Source organism: Eubalaena glacialis, chromosome 1 (genome assembly GCF_028564815.1).
Source record: "Eubalaena glacialis isolate mEubGla1 chromosome 1, mEubGla1.1.hap2.+ XY, whole genome shotgun sequence".
Lineage (NCBI taxonomy): Eukaryota > Metazoa > Chordata > Mammalia > Artiodactyla > Balaenidae > Eubalaena > Eubalaena glacialis.
Genome location: NC_083716.1, coordinates 37,961,795 through 37,989,398, shown reverse-complemented (window position 1 = coordinate 37,989,398; position 27,604 = coordinate 37,961,795). Strand labels below are relative to the sequence as shown.

Genomic DNA, 27,604 nt, shown 5'->3' with positions numbered 1-27,604 from the left:
AGCTTCCTCCTCCAACCTCGGCTGCCCCCCGCCCCCGGGCCCGGGGACCTTTCTTTAAGTCTTTTCGGGTCTCTCAGAAGAGCCACACGCAGGTGCTCGGAGACGCTACTGGAGAAAGAGAAAAGCGCTACCGGAGTAACTGTGCGTGAGCGCCCCGGGGCGGGCCCCGGCGGGAACACTCTCCCAGGCTGGCTGGAGCGCGGGGAGGGGCCCGGCGGGGCTGTCACTTCTCACGGGGTGTGTGACCCGCTCGGGTGCCAGTTGGAGAGGCTCCTTCACTTTAGCGATTGCTCCACAGCCATGTGCGAGATCTGGGTTCTCTGGCCACTGGTGAGTCTTCTCCTGCCCGGGCGGGGGCCTCTCCCAGCTCGGCCACTGAGCGCGCGCGGTGCGGGCGGGCGCTGGACTAGCTCCGGGGGCGGCGGGGGGTATGCGCGCGTGGGCGGCGGGCTTGTCCGGCCTCTGACAGGCCGGCTCACCAGGGCTGCCAGGACTTTCCCTGAGGGCGGGATCTCAGGAAACCGGGGAACTCGTTTTTCTTGGGGCTGGATGTAGAGCGGCCAGCCCGCGGGGCAGGCGGAACAGCTCCGGGTGCTCCTGGGGGACGCTGTCGGCCGCCCAGAGAGGGGTGGGCGCGGGGGGCGGGCCGGGGCCTGCGAGGTTTGAGGGTCGCTGGAGGGACCGGAGACAGGAGGGGATCTTCTGGACAAGTCCTTACAAGTCACGCCGAAGCCCCGCTGCTGTGCTGGTGGACGTGCGCGCCGCGGGGCGGTGAGAACCTGCGCTCCCTGAACTGGTAATACAAGTTTTCCGGTAGTTCCCAACTTTAGGGAATAAATCAGCCCCGAGGCGGTGGTTAAACCTGAGGCTTTGGACTGCACCGTTTCTTTCTCGAAAAAGTTATCTTGGGGCTGAATGCGCCTTAAGAGACTTGTTTACCTTCTTATCACTACACAGAAAAAGAAACTGTTTTGTTTCCCTTCCGGTAATCCCTCTCCTTAAGACCGTGAGTCACTATCTCAGGTTTGGTCTTTTTTTTTTTTTTTTTTTTTTTTTTAATTTTCTTCTCTCCATTTTCTTTCTTGTTACCTTTCATTGCTCGCTGAACTCCGGGGCGGTAGGGAACCTGGGCCTCACTGCTCAGGCGGTGGTACCCGCTGCCACTGCGCACGCGCCGGGGAGCCCGTTCTTGGCCCAGAAGCCTAAGCAGTAGCCACCTCTTTTGGAGAGTCCCTACCTCGGCAATGCCAGCCTGGTGATGGCTGATCGAAGACACTTGGCCTTAAGAGGTTCATTTGAGTTCCGAATTCTCTGAAAGCCAACGGATTCTTATTTTGTTGGGCCCCATCAAAGTGCCAGGCACTGTGCTTAGAATGTCTACGAATGTGATGTCAGTTAATTAGCAGCTGCGCAGTAAGGAAGATGTCCTCATCTCCGTTTTACAGATGGCGAAATGGGGTTCAGAAAGCTTAAGTAATTAGACCGAGTCCTAGCAGTAAGCGGCAGGGCTGGGATTTAATTTAGATCCAGTTCCAAAGCCCGGGCGGTTCGTTGATTGCACCTGATGTCCAGATGACACCAAGAGTTGAAAGGAAAAAAAGCATTGATGTCTGGAACAATCTTATGATTGGAAAAAAAAAAAATTCTCCCTGATCCTTTCAGAAATAATGTACAATATTTGGGCTCCTTTAGAAATTTTCTTCGAGAAAATTTAGGATTCAAAATTGAGAAACCATTTATACAACCTCAGATCACACTCTTCTCTTCCTTATCATTAACCACTGCCTTATTGCAGTGTTAGTTGCTTTGACAATCTCTTAGTTCTTGGAACAACAATACTAATAAGTGTAGCAAAATTATCAAAGCCCAGAGCTATGCTTAACTTTTATACTATAGCATCTTTACCAGAGGTGCATGTTTAAAGCACCAAGGAAACTGCTTTTCTGAAAGAATGCACACACATTCATACACACACATATGTGCATATATATATACACACACATTTATTTATATATACATGTTATTATAATATCTATAATATATATTAAACATAATTTGCTTATTACCGTTATATATGATATATGGCCTAAGAAATTAACATTTATCAAATAAAATTTATCAATACAGACGTGTAAAAAGAAAAAATCTGACGTAACCCTATCACCTAGATAATCATTGTTTGCATTTTGTAGTATATCCTCTATTTCTCTTTTCTAATATGACTCTTAAATTTAGTTACACAGAATGCTGCTCTGCACCCATCACTGGCACAGTATCACGCCTCTACTCTTAAAGAAGTTTCCACACCATTATGTCACCTTGTGTGTCTCCAGAAAATGCTTGCTTTTATGACTTCGCACTTAGTAGGGCTTTATTTACTAGTGTGCAAATAAATTAAATGGGGGCGCGAGTGCTGATCACATGGAACACAGAAGCAAATTTGGTTTAATCATGTCAGTGGGCTGGAAGTGGATGGGAGGGAGCGGCCATATTTTCTCTTTTCCTCTTTCTTCCTCTACTCTTCTTGTCTCTAGCGCAATCTATGGTCAGCAAATATCCCATCCTTTACCTCTTTGCTTCTCTTCCCTTCTTTCTTCCCTCTTGGAGTTAGTTTTCTCTCCCCTAGTTTCTGGGTGTCATTTCCATGGGACCTACGATAAGTAAGTTTGAAAGCCCCAAACAATTCACAGGTGTCTAAAGGATACAGAAGAAGAGGCAAACTTACTTTAGAAATTCGTGTGAGAAATAGCTGTGAAGACTGCTGCTGCTTCTTTTAATAGCACATAGTCCTGATAGGTTTTGTCTTGTACTGTTTAGGTCTATGGTTAGGCAGTTACTAGATTAGCCATTTTCCTCTCCTTTATTTCTTAGAGCACTTCTCAAAATTATGGTTGAGGACAAGGAGAGGGCAGCTGAAAAAGAAGTCGGTGTATTTATAGGTAATCATACAGAAGCGTTTCAGGGACAAAATAAAGGACAGTTGTTTAGTTTATAATTTAATAATTTTTCTTAAACCAGCCTAAGAAACATGAAATAGGTTGCGATGTGTTTCTGTTTATTGTTGTTTTTAACAGGTTTTCCTTAAATCATAAAAAACTTGAAAATTCTTATGAATAAAATAAAGTATGAAATGTAATTTAAAACATTAACAACCAGGATGGAAAAACAGAAATTTATAAAAGATGGCAAGATTGGAAAGGAAAAATGAAATTGATATATGGAAATCTTCGGGTCCTTCACGACTAGCTACAATTGGGTGAATGAAAAATCTTCTATTGTCTGTCTCCATAACACAATTACCACCCTTAGTGGCAAAATTAGAGTTTAATTTAGAAAAAGCAATTTTTATTCTTGCGTTGAGTTTATAGAAGGAAAAAGGTGAAAGGCAAAGAGGACTCAGGATTTGGATGTTGTCTCTAAGTAAGTTTCTTTGGGACACTAAACAAGTAATTTACTTCTAAATAGTTCTTAATAGTGGAAGTGTCAGTATTTCAAAGGAATCTCTCTGAAGGCTACTAGCACTATACCACAACTGCCAAGGACAGAGTAATCATTTTCTAAGAGATGATCAAAAACCTGAATAAGGAAATCCCCCACTTGAAAACCCCTAGTGAGTTAAGTGCCTTTTGGTGAATTATCTTAGGTTCCAAAAGTCCCTTAAATGAGCACATGTTTTGTAATAAGTACTAAAGACTTATTGACTTATGATGAAAAATAATAATATAAGTAATAATGTAAAGATAATAACATATATAGCTTATTACCAAAAAATTATTTGTAGGACCATTGTAAGTACCTTAATGGATAGTATTGTATTCTTTTTTTTTTTTTTAATTAATTAATTAATTTATTTATTTATTTTTGGCTGTGTTTGGGTCTTCGTTTCTGTGCAAGGGCTTTCTCCAGTTGCGGTGAGCAGGGGCCACTCTTAATCGCGGTGCGCGGGCCTCTCACTGTTGCGGCCTCTCGTTGCGGAGCACAGGCTCCAGACACGCAGGCTCAGTAGTTGTGGCTCACGGGCCCAGTTGCTCCATGGCATGTGGGATCCTCCCAGACCAGGGCTCGAACCCGTGTCCCCTGCATTGGCAGGCAGACTCTCAACCACTGCGCCACCAGGGAAGCCCAGTATTGTATTCTTTTTGCTATGTGTGTGTATCTATTCACAAAAGTGGGAAAACAGCATTTAACTACCTAATAAGTCCTTTCATTTTCTGGAAGACCCTTGCTTTAAAATGAAAGAAATAAAATGAATAAATAAATAAACAAAATGAAATAAAATAACGTATCTTTAGCTTTTTATGTAGTTGGACTCCTAACACCAATTAAGTATATTCCATTCAGTCTTAAACAGGAACAAATAATTCAAAAGTACTTGCCTACTTTTATAATATTTTCTTTGAAGTGAGACTATGAGTTGTAAGGCCCAAATTAGAAAGTTGATCATTGTAAGATTGTTAACTTCACCTTCCTCAGAAGGAAATGGGCTAGTTCTCCTCTTTGATCACAGCTCCCTTTCTGATTTGGAATGAGCTTTTGTGCAACCAAGCCATCCCCATCTTTGGGCAGTTAGAAACAGCAGCCATTGCTCTATTGGACACCTGGCCCGAGATCCACTAAGTGGGGGATGATAGACTGGTTCAAGATCCACTAAGTGCGGGATGATAGTGACTTTCGTATGAAATTGTGCATTTTGAGTAAGGCCAATCTTGTAAGTTAGCAAATCTGACTACAAATTCAATCGGCAGATGTACTCAGCCCAGCAAGGCAAGCAAGCCTACCGTAGGTAGGTTTTGTTAAGCTGTGAACTGGGATAAACTTGGACAATTAGAATAAACTTTGCTTCGGAGTCATTAACGTCAGGCTGTCCTACAGTCAAGTGATGCAGCATTATGGATTTAGTCACCTCTGTGTTCTGGGAGGCCATCAAAATATAAGATGTGAGAAACATCAACACTTTTGATTTCTGAGGTCAGAGATCTTAGAAAAAAGAGAGGGGAGAGAGAGAGAGAGAGAGAGAGAAAATGAACTCAGAACATGTGGTGTAAGGCTCTTGCCCCTTGCTGAGGATTGAGCTATGGGTTTTAGCCATCCTCACAAAAGGATCCTTGTTCCTAATGGACTGTTTTTTCACATGGATGTCTGTATGGATTTAGGCCTGATTTCAAAAATTGGGCTTACACTGCCCCAGACTATGTTTTGTCTACCCTGCACAGTATTGACACATACAGTATGTATGTATGCAGGTATGTATTTTCAATATTAGCTGCCACCACTTATATGTTGGAAGATTTTGGTTTCTCTTGAAACATGGACGATCTGGACCCACATGCCACCTGACCCCCACTCCCCTGGATCAAATGGCTGCCCCTTTGGTCCACGTGCACCTCTCCATTTGACCAGCGCCTCCTACACTTTGTTGTCTGTTCCACCTGGATGCTTTACTCCTTTGAGAGCCCTGTGACCCCTCTGGGCATTTAAGAACTCTAGGGTTCTAGTTTCGGACTTGGTAGCCCTCCCATTACCCATTTCCTCCACCAAAGATGACTTCTTTTCTTTTCGGGCTTATTTTTAGAAGGGTCATTATTTCTCCATGAAAAGTCAAATTCTGATTTGCAAGTGCAGAGCACAGATGCTGTTAGTCTATAACACTCTTATCTTCTCACATGTAAATGTAGTCGCCTGCTAACCTCAAATTTTGCTTCCTTCAGTTGGTCTTCAGCTGGGAGGAGCATCAAAATAACCACCAGGGTTATTAAATATTAAGTAACAAGGTTGAACATAATCATAAGGAGACCCCATTCTCAGAGATCCAGATTCTTTAGGTCTGTTTTGGGACCTAAGCATTTTTTAACTTTTAATCCATCACTACATGATTCTAATGTCTTTCAGGGTTTTGAAAACGATTTTTCTAACTCTAGCACTACACTCAAAATCTAATCCCAGATAGAATTCTCTGGGTAGCCTCATTTTGTTTTATTTATGGCTTGATTCAGTCAGGGGTCCTACCAGTCATGTACTCCCACTGCCTCAACTATCTCTATCCTGGTCTTCCCAAGAAACTAGCCTTAAGAAAGAATGAACACATTACTGGAATAAAATTACCTTGTGTATTTTTATTTACACATTTTGAAAAAAGTAAGAACGAGTGGAACCTTCACTTATCTCTTTAATATAGGAAATTTTATTTGTTTTTATTTCAGTTTTTCAATAATGCACCTACTATAAAATGTCATTACTATTTCCTTACCCTTTACACAAATATATTAGAGATGCATTATACAATCGGAAATGGTGAACTATTAATGGTCTTTTTAGAATTCCTTTTTCCTAAAGTATTGATAAGTAACTAAAAGTCTAAAAAGCGAATGACCAGAACTAGTCTGTTGTTCCAGTTGTGTCCTGGACAGTAGGGGACAGTGAGATTTCAACCCCCTGGTGGGGCCTGTAAGACTGGGAAGAAGTTCAGGTTCCTATGGGCCCCTGATGATTCCGGTTCTGAAGACTATTTGCAATCTCTTGGCTATTTAGTTCAGTGATAGTTCAAGATGGGAAATCCTAGTGCCCAGCTATGAGGAATTCCCAAGTGTGTATGCACCACTGACCTCCCTCAAATCCACAATCTGAGGGAATTAAGAGATGGTGGTTTAGGCCTGTATTCATTTCCTGTGGCTGCCGTAACACAGCACCACGGACTGGGTGGCTTAAACAACAGAAATTTATTTTCTCTCAGTTCTGGAGGCTAGAAGGAGGCTAGACCCTGAGGTAATGATCTCTTCCTCGCCTCTCTCCTTGGCTTGTCAGTGGCCTTCTCCCTGTGTCTTCACGTCATCTTCCCCTTGTCTGTGCCTGTGTCCAAGTTTCTTCTTATAGGGACACCAGTCATATCGGATTAAGGTGCACCCAAGAACCTCATTTTAACTAATTTCCTCTTTAAAGACCCTATCTCCAAACATGGTGACATTCTGGGGTACTTGGGGTTAGGACTTCACCATAGGAATATGGATGAGGGAGATACAGTTCAGCCCATAGGAGTCTGAATCTCTTGAGCTAGCTGTGTGACATGGACCAGTCACCCCACCACCAGTTTGGGGCATAGCTTCTCCTATAAGATGAAGGGCTTGGGTTGGGTCATCTCTAGAACTCTTCACCATGATTACTGGAGAGCTTGTAGTCAGCTTGAATATTTATAATCAGTCTGAAGTGTGTGCTCAGTATTGAAAAATCTCACTGACTGTTCCAGACGATGTCTACTTATTCTTGCCATTTGAAGGGCTGCTATTTTTCACCACCAGACACCTTTTTTTTTTTTTGCCTCTGCTTTTTAAAATTCTTTTCCTGTTTGCTTTGAACTTCACTAAGAACAGAAAAAAAAAAAAGGTGATTTTTTAAACTTCCTTTTCAAACCCTAGCTCATCTCGTAGGGCCAATTGCCACACTGCTTCTTTGAAGTAATGCTGATGGGATTCTCAGTTTCTTCCAGTAGTTTGTTTAATTCAGTCACTGCAATGTTACTCTATTTGTAATTGCCATATTAAATCTTGGGTGTTTATGATTCCTGGGAAAGTGTGGAGAGCTTGTCAAAGTGAAGTGATATACCTCAAGGGTGGTCATCAGTTTCTGGGTCTGGCCATTCCTGCTCCATTCCTGCTTTGTTTCTTCTATGTAGTAACCAGGCTGGCTATGAAAAGTGATTCATCACTGATGCAGATAATTAATAAAAATCCAACTGTTCTCTCAGTTTCTCATCATCTGATACAAGGGACAAACTCTCACATCACCCTGTTTCTGAGAGTTTCAAATGGAGCAAATGCAAAGATTGGAGGATAGGAAGACTTCTGATTCCTATTTGTGCATTGCAGATCCCCACCCCTGCAAGGGACTCACAGTGGGTATGATGGCTGTTCTCAGAAACTCAGCACCCAGATTGGAGGAAGGGAAACCTAAACTCCCCTTCTTTTCAAGCTGCAGACCAGGGCTGGGAAGTTTCACCTTCCCTGCCAGCCAGAACCCCAACCTGGACAGTCCTGCTACAGTTTTCCCAGACTAGAGGGCAGGGGACTGACTTCTGGTTTCCAAGAAGTTCCTGCCAGACTCCCTCCACCTTCAACATGCATTTGCTTTGAAGGTTCGTTGTATAATTAACACACAGGCGTCTTGCCAACAATTGTCTGAAAACAAATTGAGTTGTTTGTGTGCCTAAGTGGAGAAAGCAACTAGGAAAGTAATTTGTAAACCTGAAACAGCCCAGAGGTGTTTGGGCCAGAGGTGTCGAGTCCTCCCTTAGCCAGTCCTAACTGTGGGTTATTAGACGAGTCATTTCATATACCCTGTGCTCAGCTTCCTCAGCTATAAAATAAGACCATAATAATTCCTCATGTGTAGATTTATTGTGATGACCACGAGGTGATGTATGTGAATGAACTTTGTAAAAAGCCAGGCAAATGTCTAGGGTTTGGTTTCCTGACTTAACATTTTCACGAACGATTCAGAAGGAGAGAGAGAAGCACATTTTCTGATTTGCAGAAAGTATTAAAATCCTGTAGATAATGAAAGACGCAAGGAGATCCATTTTTAAAATCTATATTGAAACTGAGCAGATGCTCATATGGTCCCTTTCTGCTTTGACGTTCCAGGATTCTATGAGATTGCAGCGTCTATGGTTATGATCGGCTGTATGATCCCACTATGGCTTCAGTGGTCAACATGTTAATTACCAGTGTGATTCAGGAGACATTTACCTTTATCTCTCTCAAGAGCTAGCTGCTAATAATGCTTTTGCTGAGGTCCTCAGGTATGTCCCCATTTGGGCTAAGCCAAGTTCCTGTGGGTGTGACCTGCCTGGAAAGCCCTTCCCAGCTAGTCATCCACTTGCAACAAGTCACTGCCCAAATGTCTTCTTATTCCGTGGCCTTCCCAGACCACTCTTCCTAAAATATCACTACCTCACCCTTCAAACTCTCCATGCCCCCTAAGCTTGCTTTATTCCTTTAAATAGCACTTATTCCTCCTTGACATATTGCTTATTTCTTTGTTTCTTTATCATTTCCCTCCACACGATGCTTAATATTATGTGTCAACATGACTGGACCATGGCACCCAGATATTTGCTCAAACATTATTCTGGATGTTTCTGCAACAGTTTTGCTTGTTTGTTTGTTTTGGATGATTTGTACATTTAAATTGGTAAACTTTGAGTAAGTTAGATACCGTCTGTAAGTGAGTGGGCCTCATTCAGTCAGTTGAATGCCTTAATAAAATGAAGACTGAGATTCCCTAAGGAAGAAGGAATTCTGCCAGACTGCCTTTGGACTTGAGCTGCAACTCTTCCCTGACTCCTCAGCATACTGGCCTACCCCATCAGCAGAATTTGGACTTGCCAAGCCTTTACAGTTGTGTGAGCCAATTCCTTAAAATCAATCAATCTCTCTCTCTTACACACACACACACGCGTGCGCGTGCACGCACACACACACTATTGGTCCTGTTTCTCCCAAGAACCCTGACTAATACAGTACACTTCGTTTACATATAAACTCTATGAGAGCTAAGTCTTTATCTGTTTACTGCTCTGTTCTTGGATGTCTGTCTGGCACATAGTAGGTACTCAACAAAGTATTTACTCATTTAAGTAATTGATTAATGAGTTAGCTAATATTATTCCCAGCGGATTATAAAATTGAGGTCTCTCTGACTTTTTAATCTTTGTCATGATGGAAGTTTAAAATTAATTTTATTTCTTTTTTTTCCATTTGGTTATCATTTGCCTTAGTTTATCCACTTTTCACATCTTTGATTTAACTCATTTTCTGGCCTTTTCAGCTTTTTTGAAAAACAATTTTTTGAGCATTCTGATCATTTAGTTCTTTGTGGGTTTCCTGCCTTGTCGCAGTCAAAAACACCCCAGTTTCTGCCTGGAAAGTTTGGGTTAAATCTTTGCATACTACAAACTTGAGCTAATGCAAAAACTTAAAAAAATGCAAGCTGTGTGGAACACTGCTTACATAATATCTTGTAAGAGTTAGAACATCCTCTTTAGACCTATCTTTCTTTATTTATCCTTGACATAATTCTTTGATGCTGAACTAAGTAGGAGATGTTTCCAGAAATTCAGCTCTGTGAAGCAGGTGTGATCAAATATGAGATGAGTTTGGCGCTGGTATCTCTCCATGGCCAGTGATGTTTATGTCTTTCACTGTTCTACTCCAAGATTCACATTTCTCAAATTCTGAATGTATTTTGGACAGTGGGTTTTGATTTCCAGTCAAAAACTTCAAAACTAAAGCAAAATTAGAAAGTACATTTCTTTTAGACATCTCCAGAAAGTTTAGTATATGCACAGTTTTTTTGGAAATAACACTAAGGTAACAATTCATAAATGTTACATTACATAAATGTTAAGCACTCTCTGAGTGCTTGATCATTTAAACCAGGAATTGTGGACCTGCTTGTAATATTTTCACATGACTGCTGGATGCAATTAGCATACCAAGGAAAGGATGGGACCTATAGCTGTAGGGGACACACACACACACACCCACCCCCGACCATTGGGTATCAACTTTGAGCACCTTTGACTTGTCAATTTTGGCTACCCAATTTTGACTCAGATCTCTTTGAGTTTAAATCTGTGTCATTTTCTTCAGTTTCTGGTGAGAAACCAGAATTGAAAGAGAAGGAGAGCAAGTAATATCTCACTGTTAACTCCCTCTTCCCAGCCACAGAGGTGGCTGATAACAGAAAGGAATTGCTTCTACTCAGTTTGGTTGCTTAGATTCAGTTTTCCATTATCTGTTGCAAAAAGGACTTACTGATTTCTTCTAGCTACAGAGATTTTTACATTTGTTTGAGAATTTTCATGTGCTGGCAATGTCTGGAATGTTACATGGTTAGTATATTTAATTTCTGACTGTCAAATAGAACAAAGTTTGTTATGGAATAAGGATCCTAAAAGGTGAATGACTTTCATTTGAAAGCCCTTCCCATCTTAGCAGTTAACCCTTTGGTGTGATTTCAATCACATTATTATTTCCTAAAGTGCCCAATTCAGTTACTGCTCATTAACTATGGATGCTCTGATCTAGAAGAGGGACTAATATTAACGGGATGACAGGATGACCTTCTGTAGAAAAGGTAAGAAGTGGGGAACTGTCATCTTGAAAAGAGAAATTGATACTAATAAATACTTTTTGTTCAAAGCTGCTTCAGAAGAAGATCATAGATTCAAATGTGTTTTAAAAAGTAAGAGTCATGCAAATATAACGTTAAAAAATCCCCCAGTGATTAATACATTACAAATAATATGCCCATGTGCAAATCTGCTGTTGGAAACTTAACATTCATTTTCGATTATAATCAATGTTACTTGTCTCTGTGTTCACAGAACCTGGCACACAGAAGGTGCTAGTGAAATGTCTGTTGGGTTGAAAAGGCAGTGGTTTGATAGTGAAGCCAGTATATTTAGGCATAATTCCTCTGATCTGTTTACCATTTCCAATTATTCTTTACATAGAATTGTTCATATAGAGAAAGTAAGCTATATTTTATGGTGAGTTGGGTGTAGGGGAAAAAACACTGTAATAAGAGTGAGGAGACTTAGACAAGTCCTAGCTCTCTACCTTTTGCTCATGAGTGACCCTGGATAAGTCACGTATTTTCTTGCTATTTTGGTGTGATTTTCCCTCCTGGAGTCTGGATGTTAGAAATGCATTTTTAAATACATCAGTACATCCATCCCAGGAGGAAAAGATGGCAACCGCATCTCCTTCGTCCCTCCTTCCTTGGAGGTCCCATGGTATCTTGTGACTTAGAAGGGATGCAGGCTTTGGTGACAAAGGGGGAAGGGCTAAAAGGGAAGATGTATGGACTCCTGTGGCAGTGATTTATACACGAAGAATATTTAGTTCCCTTGACCCAGAAGATGCCATAAAGTAGAAAAAAAAAAGTATGCCATGAAAACTATGAAAAATGACCTTGAGGAAAAAATCCTCAGAACCAGTAGTTTAAAATTTTTTGATGCTTAGCAATGAATTTACATATTCCACATAAGATGAAAAATTATTTGTATTTGTGTTTAGAGAGACAAACAATAAATGTTTAGAAAACCTGAGAAAGGAATCAAACAGACATTACCCCCAAATGTTTCCATACATTTTAGAGGCTCATTTTTCTAAGGAACTCAAGCCTAACTAAGATAAATTTGACACAATGTCACTTGGACCTATGGGTTTTGTCTCCAGAAAAAAAGGAACAAATAATAAATTAAACATTGGTTCTCTATTAAGAGAAGTTCATTTTTCCTGAATAAAAGTGAAGAAAATCCTGTTGGATTTATTGTATGGTTAGATAACCAGGAAGGAGTTCATCAAAACTGTAGATTCTATTGCTATATGTAAAAAAGGAAGAAACAGAACATGCTGTAAGCTAAGTACAGCTTAGCTGTACTTGGGAGAAATTATCACTTTTTATCCTCACAATAACCCTTCAAGACAGAAAGTACTGCTGTCACTTACAGATCAGGAAACTGAGGATCATTGAGGCCCTTTAACTTGCCCAAAGTCAGTGTTGGCAGCAGAACTGGGATTCAAACCACAGTCGTTTTGAAATTTCACGTTTTTTCCTACTCTGCTATGTTGTCCCTCACTGGAACTTTATAATAATAATAATAATAATACTGCTTACCAGGCACCTATTTATTATGTGTGAGGAATTGTGCTAAGAACTTGAAGTGCATTATTTTATTTAATCATCACAACAAACCTATGAAGAAGAGATTATTTCCACCTTACAGATAACAAAACAGAGACTTGGAGAATTTAAGTGACTTTGCCCGCAATCATAGGGCTGATGAGTGGGAGCCGTGACTTTTGAGCCCAGAGCTGTGGCTCCTACCATCTGTGATGCTGTTTCTCGGGTAGTTTGGAGAACCCGAGGTCTGGACTGTCATGCAATTGATCTGCTCCTTTTTTGGAGACGAGTCGGTGGAAGGATGGAACCCACGTTGATTTTGCCCGTGCATGACAAATAAAATACAGCCATTTTGGGCGGCTTACACCTATTTAACAAGTTGCTTAGTTCAGGAGTCAGTAAAATTCTCTTCATGTTTTTCTTTTACAGATACTTACCTCCATTGCTGGACCATTGTCTAAAGGTGATAATGCCCATGTGGCTGACAGCAACTCTGAGATGCTGAAACTGAGTAAGAATATTACTAAAAAGGAGAGCTGCGTTGAAGGCCTGCATCGTGAGCACAAATTTTGTTGTCAGCCGTGTCCTCCTGGTATGTTATACAAAAAAAATCTAGCGATCAGAATGAAAATCAGGGTGAGGAGTAGCATATAATAATAATGAAGAGAGTGTTTTTACAGCGTTTAGTTCTCCTGCATTATGGCCTGACTGGGAAGGAAAAAAAATATGACATTATTTTCCGAAGACCAGCTTATGTCATCTTTATCACACTGGTTTGATGTGAGAATAAGTAAATATAATTTATCAATGACATGTACCTCAGAAATGAGAGGATTTATTTATTTAGCTCCATTTTTCAATAGCAAAAGCAGACTAATTTGTGGATATTAAAACTTAGCACATCAGAACTGGTTAGAATATATCATAATAATTGTGGAGCTCTGAAAGCAAGGGACTTCTATCCTTAAGAGATGTCTCAACACTTCCCTTCGATCAGAAAGTCTCTGAGAAAGCTGTTTGTCCTAGCACTGAAGCCTGCAAAATACATTTGCATTTTACAACCGAATAACTAGATAAGCTAGGAAAGCAACGGACAAAAACCAACCATTTTTTAAAATCAGTATTTTTGAAATGAAAATCGATTTCAGATTGGAAATCCTTCAAACAGTAGCAAATTGGAAGCTAAGCAAAATGCAATTGGGCAGACTTTTTTTTTCAACATGGAGTAGAGTTGACTACTATTTTATACAGATATGGATCTCCCAGTTGCATTGTGAAGGAAAACAGGAAGATAAAGGAAAACAACACAAGGGCATATGCGATAGATTAATAGAACCATAAAGGACGGTGGTAAGTTTCATGTTTGGCTTTCCAGGCCTCCAGCACTCTAGCTGCTAAACAGGCACGGGCCCTGTTTATAAAAAGATTCTAACAGTCCTTCTTGGCCTTCTCTCCAGGTTTTAATAACCCTTATGGAAAATCTCTCATAATCCAACCCATTTATATTTAAGCGTATTCACATTTACTCTTCTCCAAATGAGAATGAAGAATGGCTTTCTGGCTTTTTTGTAACTTGCTAAACACCATCTATTTTTCCTGTGAATTGAGACCTTTACTCCTATTTTTAAAACCTAAAATGCAAATTAAAATGAAGATAATAAGCTTTGAATATCAAACTGTTAAGGACTTTGTTTGCTTTTTGTTTGTTTGTTTTGCTTTGTTTTATTTTCGTTTTAGAAGTGATCTCAGTCCTGGTGAGTTTGCTTGTGAGATAACTCTCATATGTCATTCTTGGAATGTAAATTGTTAAAAAAACCTTTTAAGAAGGAAATTTGGATATGTGGATCAAAAATTTGAAAATACACTGTTACAGTAATAGGTTTATAGAAAAATGTCTTAAGAAGATAGTCAAAAATAAAAGAAAATATTGTATGTATGACATTTCACTATGATACCCAATGATGTAAGATTAAGTAAATTTTGGAGTATCCAAAGACTGGAATATTATGTATCAATCAAAGTCATGTTTTCTGATATATTTCTGATATAAGCCTCAATGTATATAAATTCCCTTAAGAGATTTCTAACTGATCTGCTGGCTGGATTAACTAATTCTCTCTGCTCCATCTCTAAAAGATCCTGGATGGTGTCCAATATATACTAAACACTCTTTCCACTTCTATTCCTTTTTTTTTTTAATTTTAAGCTTATCAATATTCAGATTGCTTCCAAATTTGTTTATGCTCGTTGGTGTTGTGATATTAATATGTAATTTAATTAAATATTACATAAACCAATATATGAATACACAGAAAAAACAGATTTTATTTCTATGAAAATTATTTTGAATGCTTTGGAGAATTTCAGTAAAGTCGGGTTACTGAAAAAAATGTTAATGAATTAGGTGGAGGCAAAATACATGGAAAAATCACAAAAATGTTAAAGCCTTTCATACAGACTATTGGTGTCTTTAAGTTTTCTTTCCATCAAAAAGAAAGGAAGAAAGAAAAGAAAGAAGGAGGAGAAAAGAAAGAAAGAAAGGGAGAAAGGAAATCAGGGACTTCCCTGGTAGTCCAGTGGTTAAGAATCCGCCTTCCAATGCAGGGGACTCGGGTTTGATCCCTGGTCGGGGAATTAAGATCCCACATGCCACGGGGCAACTAAGCCCGCATGCCGCAACTACTGAGCCCACGCACCTCAACTAGAGAGCCCGTGTGCTGCAAACTACAGAGCCTGTGCACTGCAACGAAGATCCCATGTGCTGCAACTAAGACCCAACGCAGCCAAAAATAAATAGATAAATAAAATAAAGATGAAGTCGGATTTTGCCCCCCAAAAAAGAAAAAGGAAATCATAGGCGATGCATTTTGGATGTGACTTAAGTGAGAAAGACTGTGGAATTCTAATAACTTGTTTCTACATCACAAGAGTGGCAAATAATTATATAGTTATATTTATAAATTGAAATACTGACAGTAGTTTTTTCAATGATCCCTTACGTGAACTGACATTTTTAATCAAAAAAGTCCTCATCACATCACCATATCCAATAAGAAGGATTCTATGGTACACTGCACACATTTTATATATATATATATATATATATATATATATATATGCACACACATACACACATATATATGTACACACACACATATACTCACATGTATATATGTGTGTATTTATATGCATAGGAATGCACCAAAATGAAAACAGTATCTCAGAGCGGTTGATGTATAGGTGCTTTTTACACTTTCCTAAATTTTCCAAATTTTCTACAATGAGCATATGTACTATTATACTCAGAAACAAATATATTTTAAAATATTATTTTCAAGAAAACAACTACTTTTTTAATATTTTGATAAATTTAGGTTGTATACATTGGAGGAAAGAAAGAACTTGTGATGTTATATCCCTGTCTTGCTGTAGGCATTGTGCCAGGCACATTCTGCAAGGTAATTCATTAAAGAGGCCAATTCATTTAGAAAGCAGTATAATTCCACTGACAAGCAATTAAAGTTGTACTTTGGCTTGGTTTTCTTAAACATACTGCTGCAATGGTATAGAACCCTTATGCACTGTATTTAAATTTGGTTCTGAGTTTCCACAATGTATTTTTTTTTCTATTGACCTATCATTGCCTTTGTTTACTAAAATATTGTACATGTTTAAATTTCATAATTTGTTTATGTAGTATTTTGTTTTATCAAAAAGAATGCTATGAAATCATTAAGAAAGTCATGTTCCTAGGAGAGACAGCATACATTATTTTTGCTGTTCATGCACATACGGCAGATTAAACTTTAGACTTAAACTGCACACCAGCTCTGGGAAACATCCTGGAAGGTATTACTGGGCACTTCTGCTAACATCCCATTGGCTGGGACTTAGTCACATGGCCATGCAAAGGAGGCTGGGAGATGTAGTCTTGACTCAGGGCAGCCATGTCCCCTGGTAAATATCCTGTTCCTATGGGAGAAGGGAAAATGGATATTGGGTGACAATCAGGGATCTCTGCCACATTGACTAATCCTTTTCAAAGTCCTAAATTAGGGAAAACGTAAAGACATTGTAATGTGTTGAACTGTGTACTAATCACCATTTGCAGTTAGGTTTTTGGCCTACAGAGTGGGCATACCAAGTAAATAATTCCTCCATAGAGTGAGCCCAGGAAGGCAAATGGGGAAGCTTTGACTTCAGAGAGAGAGTTATGGGACAGCGTTAAAAAGGAAAAGGCAAAGCAAGTAAAGAACCATGTCCCAGGGCACACATTCTCCAGTGCAGCAGACAAGCCACGGGGACTGTGAGATGAAGGCAGAGAAACAGGACAGAGCCCCTGACCTCAGGGAGCTTCCAGTCTTGGAATGTAAACTCCTACACTTTACCAGCTGTGGTAACACTTCAAAAGTTTTGTCTTAGTTTGTAACATGGTAGCTGAAATCTTTACCAAGCAGATATTGAATAGTGTTTAATAGCTCAAGTTCTGGCATCAGACCCTGCTTTCAAATCCTCCATCTGACACTTAGAGGATGACCAACATATTTTGGTTTGCCTGAGACGTCCCCAATTTTAGCACTAAAAGTCCCACATCCTGGGCAAACAAGGATGGTTGGTCCTCCTAGCTATTAACAAGCTTCATGTCCTTGGGCAAGCTACTTGACTTCTTTGAGTCTGGTTCTTTAACTGTAAAATGGACATAATAATAGTTCTGACCTTTTATGATTATTGTGAACATTAAATGGAAATATGTTAATAGTGTTTAGCAGAGTCCTTGGCTTAATAAAGTGTTAATATTATCATTTATTATTACCATTATAAGAATTGTTATGGATCTGATGGGTGCATTTTACTTGCATTCTTCTGGATGGAAACTACATGCTGTACTGGAATAAGTGAAACTGAGTATTTGTGTTGGTTTTATAACATATTGCTCATGAATGGCAAGGAGCTACTGTTACTGAGGAATTTTCTTTTCAAATTTAATATAGATCTCCAATGTTCCTTCTTTCACCTTCTCTGTATACTAATCTTTTTTGTTGTTGTTCTACTAATCTTTCTTTGTCGTTGTCATGGGATCTAAAATGAGAATATTTTCTGAACAGTCATGTAAAGTAATTGTCTGAAATGTTACAATAAATTTTCTTTTAAAAGGCAAAAAAAAAAAAAAAATGTTTTGAGGTTATTAAGAAAGTCATGTACCTGGGGAAAGAGCATAAATTATTGTTGCTGTACATGCGAGGGGGGCAGATTAGATTTTGCCTATTCTTTTTAATTAGTTATAACATAATAATTACAGTCACTAGTCAGGCTTTTCTCTTAGATTTCCCTTTATATTTTCTATCTCTTTCGTCTTCATTCTCTATTCCCTTGCCCTAAACTAGCTTTCCCCACAGCACTTATCACCACTTGCCGTCTTGTATTTATTTGTGCATTGCCTGCTTCTACCTTGAGAATGAGAAGCCTTTGGAGACCAGGCTTTGTCTTATTTCCTGCAATATCTCCAGCTCCTAGAAAGTGTCTGGCACACGATAGGTATTTAATAAACACTTCTTAAATAAATGAATTTTCCAGAAGGCATTGTTGTATAATGCTTACTAATAGAAATCCAATGACTCATTTTATTTTTAAAGTAAGTAAAAGTAAATGCGAATATGATTTAAACTTTTGGGTATTAAGATAGCAAACCTGGTAATAAATTTTGTTGTAAATACGTTCATGCCTGCACATCATAATGTATTCTGTCCCTTAATGGCAAAGGAATAGAAAGAAAGGGGAGTGAAAAGGGAACTGTGAGCACTTACTAGGCAGGTCCTGTGCAGTAATATTAGCCATGCAAGAGAAGTATGATTATCTCCATCACATGCATGAAGAAATTAGGCTTAGAGAGATTAAGCACTTTTTTTGTTTTGTTTTGTTTTATTTGGCTGCGTTGGGTCTTAGTTGAGGCACGAGGGATCTTTTGTTGCAGTACACTGACTTCTCTCTAGTTGTGGCACATGGGCTCAGTAGTTGCAGCGCAAGGGCTCTGTAGTTGTGGCATGCAGGCTCTCTAGTTGTAGTGCTCAGGCTCAGTAGTTGTGGCATGCAGGCTTAGTTGCCCTACTGCATGTGGGATCTTAGTTCCCTGACCAGGGATCGAACCCGCATCCCCTGTACTGGAAGGTGGATTCTCAACCACTGGACCACCAGGGAAGTCCCAGATTAAGCACTTTGTTAAAGATATTGTTGCTATTAAATATTTGACCAAAGTCTTTAGAACTTCAAATGTTCTCTTCCTTAAGCAATACTGTCCTTGTCAGGATTTGTGGACTTTGGAAAGTAAAATAAGTCAGAGAAAGGAGAATTAATTAGGTAACCTCAGTGGCCAGTGGCAGTCATCTCTACCATGAATATATACCTAGCAACCTTCTTTCCTCCTCCCCCCAAAGTTGGTAAAGGCGTCTCTTCTAGTGCTTTTGGTCATTCTAACCTCTGTTTTATATGTTCCTATTTTTAATCATCCTATTTCTGTAGGCATATTCCTCAGTGAATCTTTTAGCTTTTGTCATGGGAGAAATTCTGTCTCTTGCCACGATTTTTACAACAACTTTCTCCCCTACTATATTTATATTTCATTAGCTTAGCCCCTCCACTCCTGTTTTATTGTCATCCCTGCAGACTTCCCTTGCTGTTGCATGACTACCTTGCATTTAAACACTTGCTCCGGTTTTTTTCTTGGGCAGGCAAACGGAAAAATGATGACTGCAAAATTGATGGAGGTGAACCAGAATGTGTGCTCTGTGCAGAGGCAGAGGAGTACACAGACAAGCACCATCATTCTTATAACTGCAGAAGATGTAGAGTTTGTGATGGAGAACATGGTAAGTGTCTTAAAAAACAATCGAAAGGGACCAATCATGGTACTGCATGTAGCACCATGTATAATACAGTCTGAAATTGGGACCTATTCTGGCCCTATGTCAGCATACAGGAGGGACAGGATGGGCCTGGCTGGGGTGAAGCAGGACCAGGTACTGAGTGACATTTATGAGTCAAGTCTAGGCAATTCTCCCGGATGTAGGGGAACGACTAAATGTAGACATGGTGAACAGGGTCCATCAGCTCCAATCAAAATTGCGGGGACTTTTTTTTTCCTGCTTTGATTTATGCTTGTATAATGGCTTTTGTTCTTAGCCAGAAAGAGCTCAGACGCCTGCAGATACAAGGACAGAGAAACCCAAGAGGTGGGTGGGTTGCTCCCCCTTCTTTGGGGATCTGGTTTGTCCTGATAATTCCAACTGGGGACCTGAATTTTCATGGATATCCCAATCTATCTTGAGGGTTCAGATTAAAATAAAATGGAAGTATTCCCAGTTTTGTTAGACATCAAGAACTCTCTGGATGTAAAGCTTTTCTTATCCCTATTTAGACTCTAAAGCAGTGTTTCTCAACCCTGGCTGTACATTAGAATCAAACAGGAAGCTCTGAAAAATGCCAACATCTAGGTCCCGTCTCAGAGCAATAAAATCAGAATCTCTAAGTGAGGGTTTTGGCATTGGTCTGATTGAGTAGGTCTGGGGCAGGGCCTGACATTCTGCATTTCTAACAGGCTCCCGGGTGAGGCTGCTATTGCTGGTCTATAAGCCATACTTTGAGTAGCCAGGCTCTAGATGAGAAAAAGGGAGCCATTTAAGTACAGGTGGGGTTGTCTAGGTTGCTGGATTGTCTGTCTACTTAAAACTCTGCCAAATGATTTCAACTCTTTCAACCTGGGGTTGCCTATTTGGCATTTAAATGCTAGTTGTGTTACTAAAGGTGTGATGGTGTGACTGCCAACATAAGCGCTGGATCTCAAAAATCCATGCAGCTCCTGCCCATCCTTTTCATCGTCCATTTATAACTAGCTGCTCTAATTAATAGTCTGCAAATTGGTTTTCTAGGCCTAGAAGTGGAAAAAAACTGTACCCGGACCCAGAATACCAAGTGCAGATGTAAACCAAACTTTTTTTGTAACGTATCTCTGTGCGAACACTGTAACCCTTGTACCACGTAAGTTTTTGTCTTTCTCTGGTTAAAACACTAGGTATATCTTGAGAGAGAATGTTTTCCTAAAGGGAAGCCTCCAAGCAACTAGATAACCATTTCTTCACCCAAACATCCTATATCTAAACATTTATTGAACACCTCCTGTGTGCTTGATACTGTGCTGGCTGCTCAAGCCAATGATATGAGCAGACACGGGCCAGGCTTTGAAGGTCTAAGGCTAGAGGCAGAGGGTGTCAAGAAAAGCAATGGTTATTGTGTTCACACCACGTGGCAAGAAGAGACTTGTACTCAGGGTGTTGAATTATATAGGAAAAGCTTTCAACTCTGCCTGGGGAGATGGGTAAAGATATGACACATAGCTTGAGTCTTGAAGGAAAGAAAGAGCCTTACCAGGTGGACACGGATGGAAAGGACTTTTCAGGCAGGGGAACAGCCGCTGCAAAGAGATAAAAGGAAGCTCTGGAGAGCAGACGACCTGGCTGGAGTGTAGGAAAGACTGAGAAGGAGCCAGGGTCAGATCATGAATGACCTGTCTTTCATGCTAAAAGAGCTTGGTTTTGACCCAAAGATAGAACACCTGATTATAGATTTCACTTTTCTTCTGATTAATTGGGTGATTTTGAGCAAATCACTTAACCTCTCTGAGCTTTGGTTTCCTCATTCATGGGATGCAGATAATATTCATTTGTCTTATCAACCTAATTTCTGTGAAGATCAGACTGGGTAATATGTGTTGTAAAAACAGCTTTCGCTTTGTAAGATGTTGTTTTGTATAAATATAAATATTTAGGATTATATTCATGTGCCTCTCCTTAAACTTGTAATTCACCTTGGGAAATTTTTAGGAGTTCACTTAGTAGACTTGAAAAGCAGGGACACGATGCCTTATGTCTCTTATTTACTAGAAAATGTTAAATTATGTGCAGTTAACCTAGACTCTCCTTTCTAGCCTAAGTGTCTGAGAGTACGGTCATGGTGACAGTATAAGTGGGGATTGGGAGGGGAACTAATGTAGTAAAATAATGATAATAATAAAAATAATAATTATAAATACTTCATAATCTTGATTTAATTTTCTTTTCACAGTAACCCTCTGAGGCAAGTAATATTATCTCCTTGTTATTGATGAGAAAACAGGCTCATGGTGGTTAAGTGATTTGCCCAAGCTCACCTAGTTAAGTAATAGGCAGAGCCAGGTTATAATTCAGACAATTTGTCAGTGTTTGGACGTCTGAAGAAAATCCCACAGGAACCTCTTGAGTGTTGTAATCACCACTTGATGCTAAAATGGGTAACCTTTAAGGACCACCTAGGTAGACTCCCTAAGCAGCAGCCTGGGCAGTGGCTATTGTCTGGCCATTTTATTGTTCTATGGGACTGTTTGGAAATTGCTTTTGGCAATTTATGATTTTAAGAGCACAGTTTATGACCAAATTAAACTTTATTTTTGTGTCTATTTCATCCTTTTTCTTATATGTTGATGTTTTAATACCTTCTTTTACCTCAAGGCATTTTAAACCATAGTCATTCTTTAGGATATGTTTCATCTAAACAACCAAATTATGTTATGAATTTGCACCAGTGTAGTTGCTAATTTAGAAATATTTGAGGGAATATGTTTGCCAAAAATGCAAAAATGAATAAAATGGCCCTGAATTTATAGTGTGTCATTGAAAATGATCAAGGAATCAGTCCACCAGGCTTTTTGAATTCCCTCTGTATTTTTTTCTAGGTGTGAACATGGAATCATTGAGAAATGCACACCAACCAGCAACACCAAGTGCAGAGAAGGTAATTATTTCTTTTTATGATTATATTCTCCTTTCTCCCAACCCCACTGTAAAATATGAAGAAAAGCCAATCCAAAACTTTTGATTCTTTGAGAGTACTTTGTTTTAATCTTAAAAATTGCTTACTTTCATTTACCATGTCCAGTGTTCCAATCTACAGGATCCAGATCTAACTTACACAGTTTATGGGCCCTCCTGATCCTCATTCTAATATCTGCACTAATATACAGGGGTAAGTTCTTACTTTGTTCAAACTGTAGATTGAAGTAACTTGGGAAGTAGTTGTTCACAAGAATTCCCTCCTGTCTCCTACCTACCAGGAGAAAGAAAGCTCCTACCAGGTAGGCAGCTCTGGTATGGTGTTAAATTCCTGCTTCTAAATGCACCCCTGAGAGCTGGTAAGAACAGATGATGTTATCTCTCAGCTACTGTTTTTGAGCAACCATTCTGGGGCACTGATTGGGTGTTCCCATCCTCCCCATGAACAAAGGTATTTGTATTTAGGCAGTAGCTGAGTTGGCCAAGAATCGGAAGTAGTCCTTCAGTCTACATTGAGATCATCCCATGCACAAAGAGAATTCAAGGAGCGAAGGCATTGCAGGGGACACTTGATAAATTCACCCCTGTCTGTGCCTCCTCTCCCTTGTCCAGACTCCATGCTTTTTGATTATTTCTCCACCTTAACTTAAAATACTGTGGCAATACCTTTTATGTGAGGGTTACTTAGTAAAGTCAGCACGTAAACCAAAATTGGATATACTTATAATTACTCTAGAAAAATCCCTTTAGATCATTCATACAACACATGGTGGTGCCAACTTTCAATAACTCTGAAACATCCAATTTTTCTTTTTCTGTTGGAACAAATCACTGTTTCTCCAGGTCAGCTGAAGATAAAGAGATTGCCTTGCCGTTAGAGATTGTTTAACTAAAAATATAAACTCAATGTTTAAACACTTAAATTGTGCTTGGAGACTTCTAGATTTCTTTCTTCCACCTCATACTGACTTCAAGGCATACACTTATTGAGTATATATATTTGAGTTATTTGTGAGTGTGTGTACTTGAGTTTTGGGGCATTAAATGCCACTTCATGGCAAACTGATGCCGACTTTCCATAGCCTATGGCTTCTGTGCCCAGCTTCAAGCCAGTGAGAGGGAGTGGTGATGGCCATACAATAAGTCAAAAGCCAGCTTCAGGCTAGGCCAGTGTGTGGTAACTGGATGGCTCCATTAAGGTGTGGCATATCTCTAGACCACTTGACCCGGTGGGATGGAATTTTCAAAATCAGGACGAATCTGCCTCTTATGGTACTCGGTTGCTTTAAATTTCAATGAATGAGTTTCTCCTTTCTTCTCACACTTCTCTTAGTATGAGAGTATATTCTCACATGCTTCCTACAAGGCTGAGACATGAGTCTGATAGAAATTTCTTGGATCTTTCAGAGGTGAAAAGACGGCGCAGGAATAGAAAGAATGGTCACCAGAAATCTATAGCCTCAAATACTGTAAGTGTTGAAACATGCATCAGCTTTCTTAAAAAAGTAGAGAACGTAGTCATTCAGCTTTTTACTTTTACTTTTTTAAAAACAAACATTTATGATGCTTGTGTGTGCATGGGTTATAGGGGCATCAAAAATGAACTAAGATATGGTGCCCAGTTGATAAGAAGCTTCTATACAAATAACAAGAATTAATTCTTATTAATAAATTCTCACTTACACAAAGGGAGTTGAGAAAAGGATGTGGCCATGGAATGGAATACCATGGAATACCATGTTCCATGTTGGTATTATCCTGAAGAGAAATGCAGAGAGACATCCTTTACCAGAGCAGGGATTCAGTATCCAAGTCCAGGCACAGAGATAACACTTAAAGCCATTGTAAAGGTACATCTCAGCTCTCTCCAGACACTTGTTACCTTATCTGTCACCATATCTTTTTACAACATGGAATCAAAGCATTTCAAATAGCAAAAGAGGGAGTTCCCTGGTAGCCTAGTGGCTTTCACTGCTGTGGCCTGGGTTCAATCCCTGGTCGGGGAACTGAGATCCCACAAGCCACGCACAGAGCGGCCAAAAAAAAAAACACAAACACACACACATATAGCAAAAGATACACTGGGGAGAGTAACCAGTTCACTTGATGAATAACGATTTTCTCATTTGGGGCCAGTGGGGCTTAGGGTTCTTTAAATCAATATGGTACAAAATCATTTCAACTTAAACTATGTTGTCGTGTCAAAAATTAGAACAGTTACAGTAAAGAAAATTTTAGAATGATTATGGTTATTATGTTTATTTTCATGAGTCTATATAAAGAATAATCTCAGCACATTCCACAAATTACTTAGGTTCCTTGCCTCCGTAAAAAAAAAAAAAGCCAATATTCCCTAGTTTCTGGTTAGGCTGGAAACTTTCAGAATAAAAATTTGAATGGTGAAAGAATCCTCCTTAGTCACTTAGTCTAAATTTATACATTTAGAGTATTTTATTACATTTAGAGTATTCTATTACATTTAGAGTATTCGAAATATATTTTATCTCTCTCCTTCCCTCCATTTTTTTTTCTCCCCAGGAAATGATGCCAGTGAATTTCACAGGTAAGACTTTTATCATTTTATTTCATCGAGATGGCTTCCTTTGGAGTCACAGGCTAATTTTAGAGTTAAATAATTTTGCGAAGTTCAGTAACATATAGTGGGGTCTTGCCGTTTCTTGAGGTTCCAGTTTTTCCTGCTCACCAAAAAGGGTTTATTAAGCAGTTTGTTTAAATGTATAACCAATACTCAGGTAGCATAAGATGCTGTATTCTGAAGGCTTAATTTTCCTTCACAAGCAGTTAGGTGTAGTATAGAACTCCTGCCTACATTGACTCAGAGGCTAATCTGAATTGTAGACTCAGTTATCATTGGTGTATCCTAGTTCCGTAACAACATTCATGATTCTATTCTGTTCTGTTCTTCAACCTGTGAGTCAGTGATAAGATGGTCATATAAACTCTTGGCCAGCCTTTTAGTTGTGTGGGTCATTGATCATCAAATCCATAGGGACGTTAGAGATGATCTTTTCCAGCCCTCTTACTTTATAGATGAGAAAAGAAGGCACAGAGATGTTATGTATCTTGCCCAGGTAATAGAGCAAATTACTGGGGACACAGGAGGAGTTGGGATTAGAACTCAAGGTTGTTTCTGTTTTTGTTTTTCCCTGACTGGCTCTTTAGATCTCTAGGACTTACCCATATTCTTAAGTACTGTAAGAGGAGAAATAAACATGGTTTTCAGAAGTGGGAATTTTGTTTAGAAAAACAAATTTTCAGAGACTATTCTCTATTTTACAGACGTTGACTTGGGAAAACATATCATTAGTATTGCTGAACAAATGAAAATAACTGAAGTTAAAGAATTTGTTCGGAAGAATGGTATGGAGGAAACTAAAATAGATGAGATCAAGCACGACAATCCCCAAGATACAGCTGAACAGAAAGTCCAACTACTCCGTAATTGGTATCAAAGTCATGGGAAGAAAGATGCATATTGCACTTTGATTAAAAGTCTCAGAAAAGCCAAACTTCATGCTCTTGCAGAGAAAATTCAAGATATAGTCCAGAAGGACATTACTAGTGAACATGAAAATGCAAACTTGCAAAATGAAAATGAAAGCTTGGCTTAAAGTGAAAAACAACTAACTCAGTTCTGAGAATATACTAAAGAAAGATTAATGTTAGAATAAGTTCTGGGTAGCTGCAAGCTGTAAATATTGCTTGGCTTTTTTTTTTACTGGGTGTCTTTTCTTTTTTCATTTATTAGATTTGTAGAGCTAATATGTTTACAGGCTTTGAGCATCTCATGATTCTGCCTTCAAGGATGTTTAAAATCTAGTTGGGAAGATGGACACAGTTAAGAGTAAATACAGGGGCATGTTAAGTGCGCAAAAAAGAGCGTATGCAAAGGACAAAAGATTTGAGATCATGTTCAAGTATCTAACATATGATTCTGTAAGTATGAATGTAATTAACATATGTAAATACAAATGCCTATCCACAGGCTGACCTCATTCCATAAATCAGTAGATGTGATCTTTTGTTGTCATGTCACAATCAACTGCCTCTAAATTACCTCCCCAGCTCCACTGATAATTCTAGAGATTTTACCATATTTGTAGATTTTGTTTACAGCTTTGAGAGGAGCATACTCAGGGAAAGCTTGCACATACATCTGAATGTAGAATTTAATAAGGTTCTACCTCAAAGGTCTTTGCACAGATTATTGGCATTTCATGGTGAAATATTTCAATTTTGAATTCACATAGAAAATGCAGACTCAGTTATAATGCTTGGCTATTTTATATTTGTTCGTCACTTTGGATCAAAATAATCCACTTCTTTCTCAGGTGTCAAAACATTTTGATCAGGAAAGAATTACTAGATCATTGGCACCTCTCCATTTGCTCCTTGATGTGCGTCTTGGTGGCCTGTGTACCCCCAGACTTGGAAGGACTGCCTAAGAAACACTTAACTGATTCACGCAAAGCTGGGACTGCCCTTGGAAACACCTAGCTTAGTTTGGAGAGACTAACTGCTCTTACGGAAGGTAGCTTTGTGGCATAGCATGAACCCATGTCTACCACCAAAGCTGATAAGGTAGATTCTTACTTTGCTCCATCCGCAACAAAATGTTCAGTAACTCCCCATGTGTTCTCTCTTGATGCGAAGGCAGCTTATACATAGCAAAAGTGAAATCATATCAAGTTTCAGGAATTGCTCTTGTTATTTCCTGTAGCTTCTTAGACAAACAAGCCCCTCTCCCCACTACCACTTCCTTACTTTTACATTTAAACACTTTCGAAAGTTTATACTAAATGTGAATGTTAATAAATACTATTAATATTTATATAGTTGTAAGCTAAAGACATTTATAAGCTGAAACAGATACTCAGAACTACCTAAAGAGCTTCCATTGATGGAAGGTGTTTTCCTTTTATGTTTGGAAATAGAAAATATAGGTAAAACTATTTAATTAAAATCATGTTTTTGGTATCTCTGGTTATCTCTTTTTTTGGTGGGGGCTTGCTTTTTGTTTTTGTTTTCTTTTTTCTATCTAT

General features: G+C 39.2%; 1 protein-coding gene across 3 annotated transcripts; it reads left to right on the top strand.

Annotated features, from left to right (window-relative positions):
* FAS (Fas cell surface death receptor) lies at positions 1 to 27,440 on the top strand. Of its 3 annotated transcripts, none has more exons than XM_061195383.1 (9): positions 1 to 330; positions 13,114 to 13,276; positions 19,410 to 19,547; positions 20,607 to 20,715; positions 22,445 to 22,503; positions 22,663 to 22,734; positions 23,949 to 24,010; positions 25,080 to 25,104; positions 25,842 to 27,440. In XM_061195383.1, the coding sequence occupies exons 1-9, from the start codon at positions 301 to 303 to the stop codon at positions 26,171 to 26,173; spliced, it is 990 nt and encodes a 329-aa protein (XP_061051366.1). In that variant the 5' UTR covers positions 1 to 300; the 3' UTR covers positions 26,174 to 27,440. The 3 variants fall into 3 exon arrangements, with proteins under 3 accessions (XP_061051366.1, XP_061051356.1, XP_061051375.1); XM_061195373.1 differs by having other exon boundaries at positions 22,648 to 22,734; XM_061195392.1 differs by lacking the exon at positions 1 to 330 and adding an exon at positions 679 to 796 and having other exon boundaries at positions 22,648 to 22,734.
* Positions 27,441 to 27,604: the final 164 nt, after the last annotated feature.

Excerpts from the sequence above, each read along its gene's own strand:
- FAS (XM_061195373.1), top strand. The coding sequence starts at position 301 with ATGTGCGAGATCTGGGTTCTCTGGCCACTG. Across the intron at positions 13,277-19,409 it reads TTGTCAGCCGTGTCCTCCTG|GCAAACGGAAAAATGATGAC; the intron begins GTATGTTATACA and ends TTTCTTGGGCAG. Across the intron at positions 22,504-22,647 it reads CAACACCAAGTGCAGAGAAG|TGTTCCAATCTACAGGATCC; the intron begins GTAATTATTTCT and ends TACCATGTCCAG.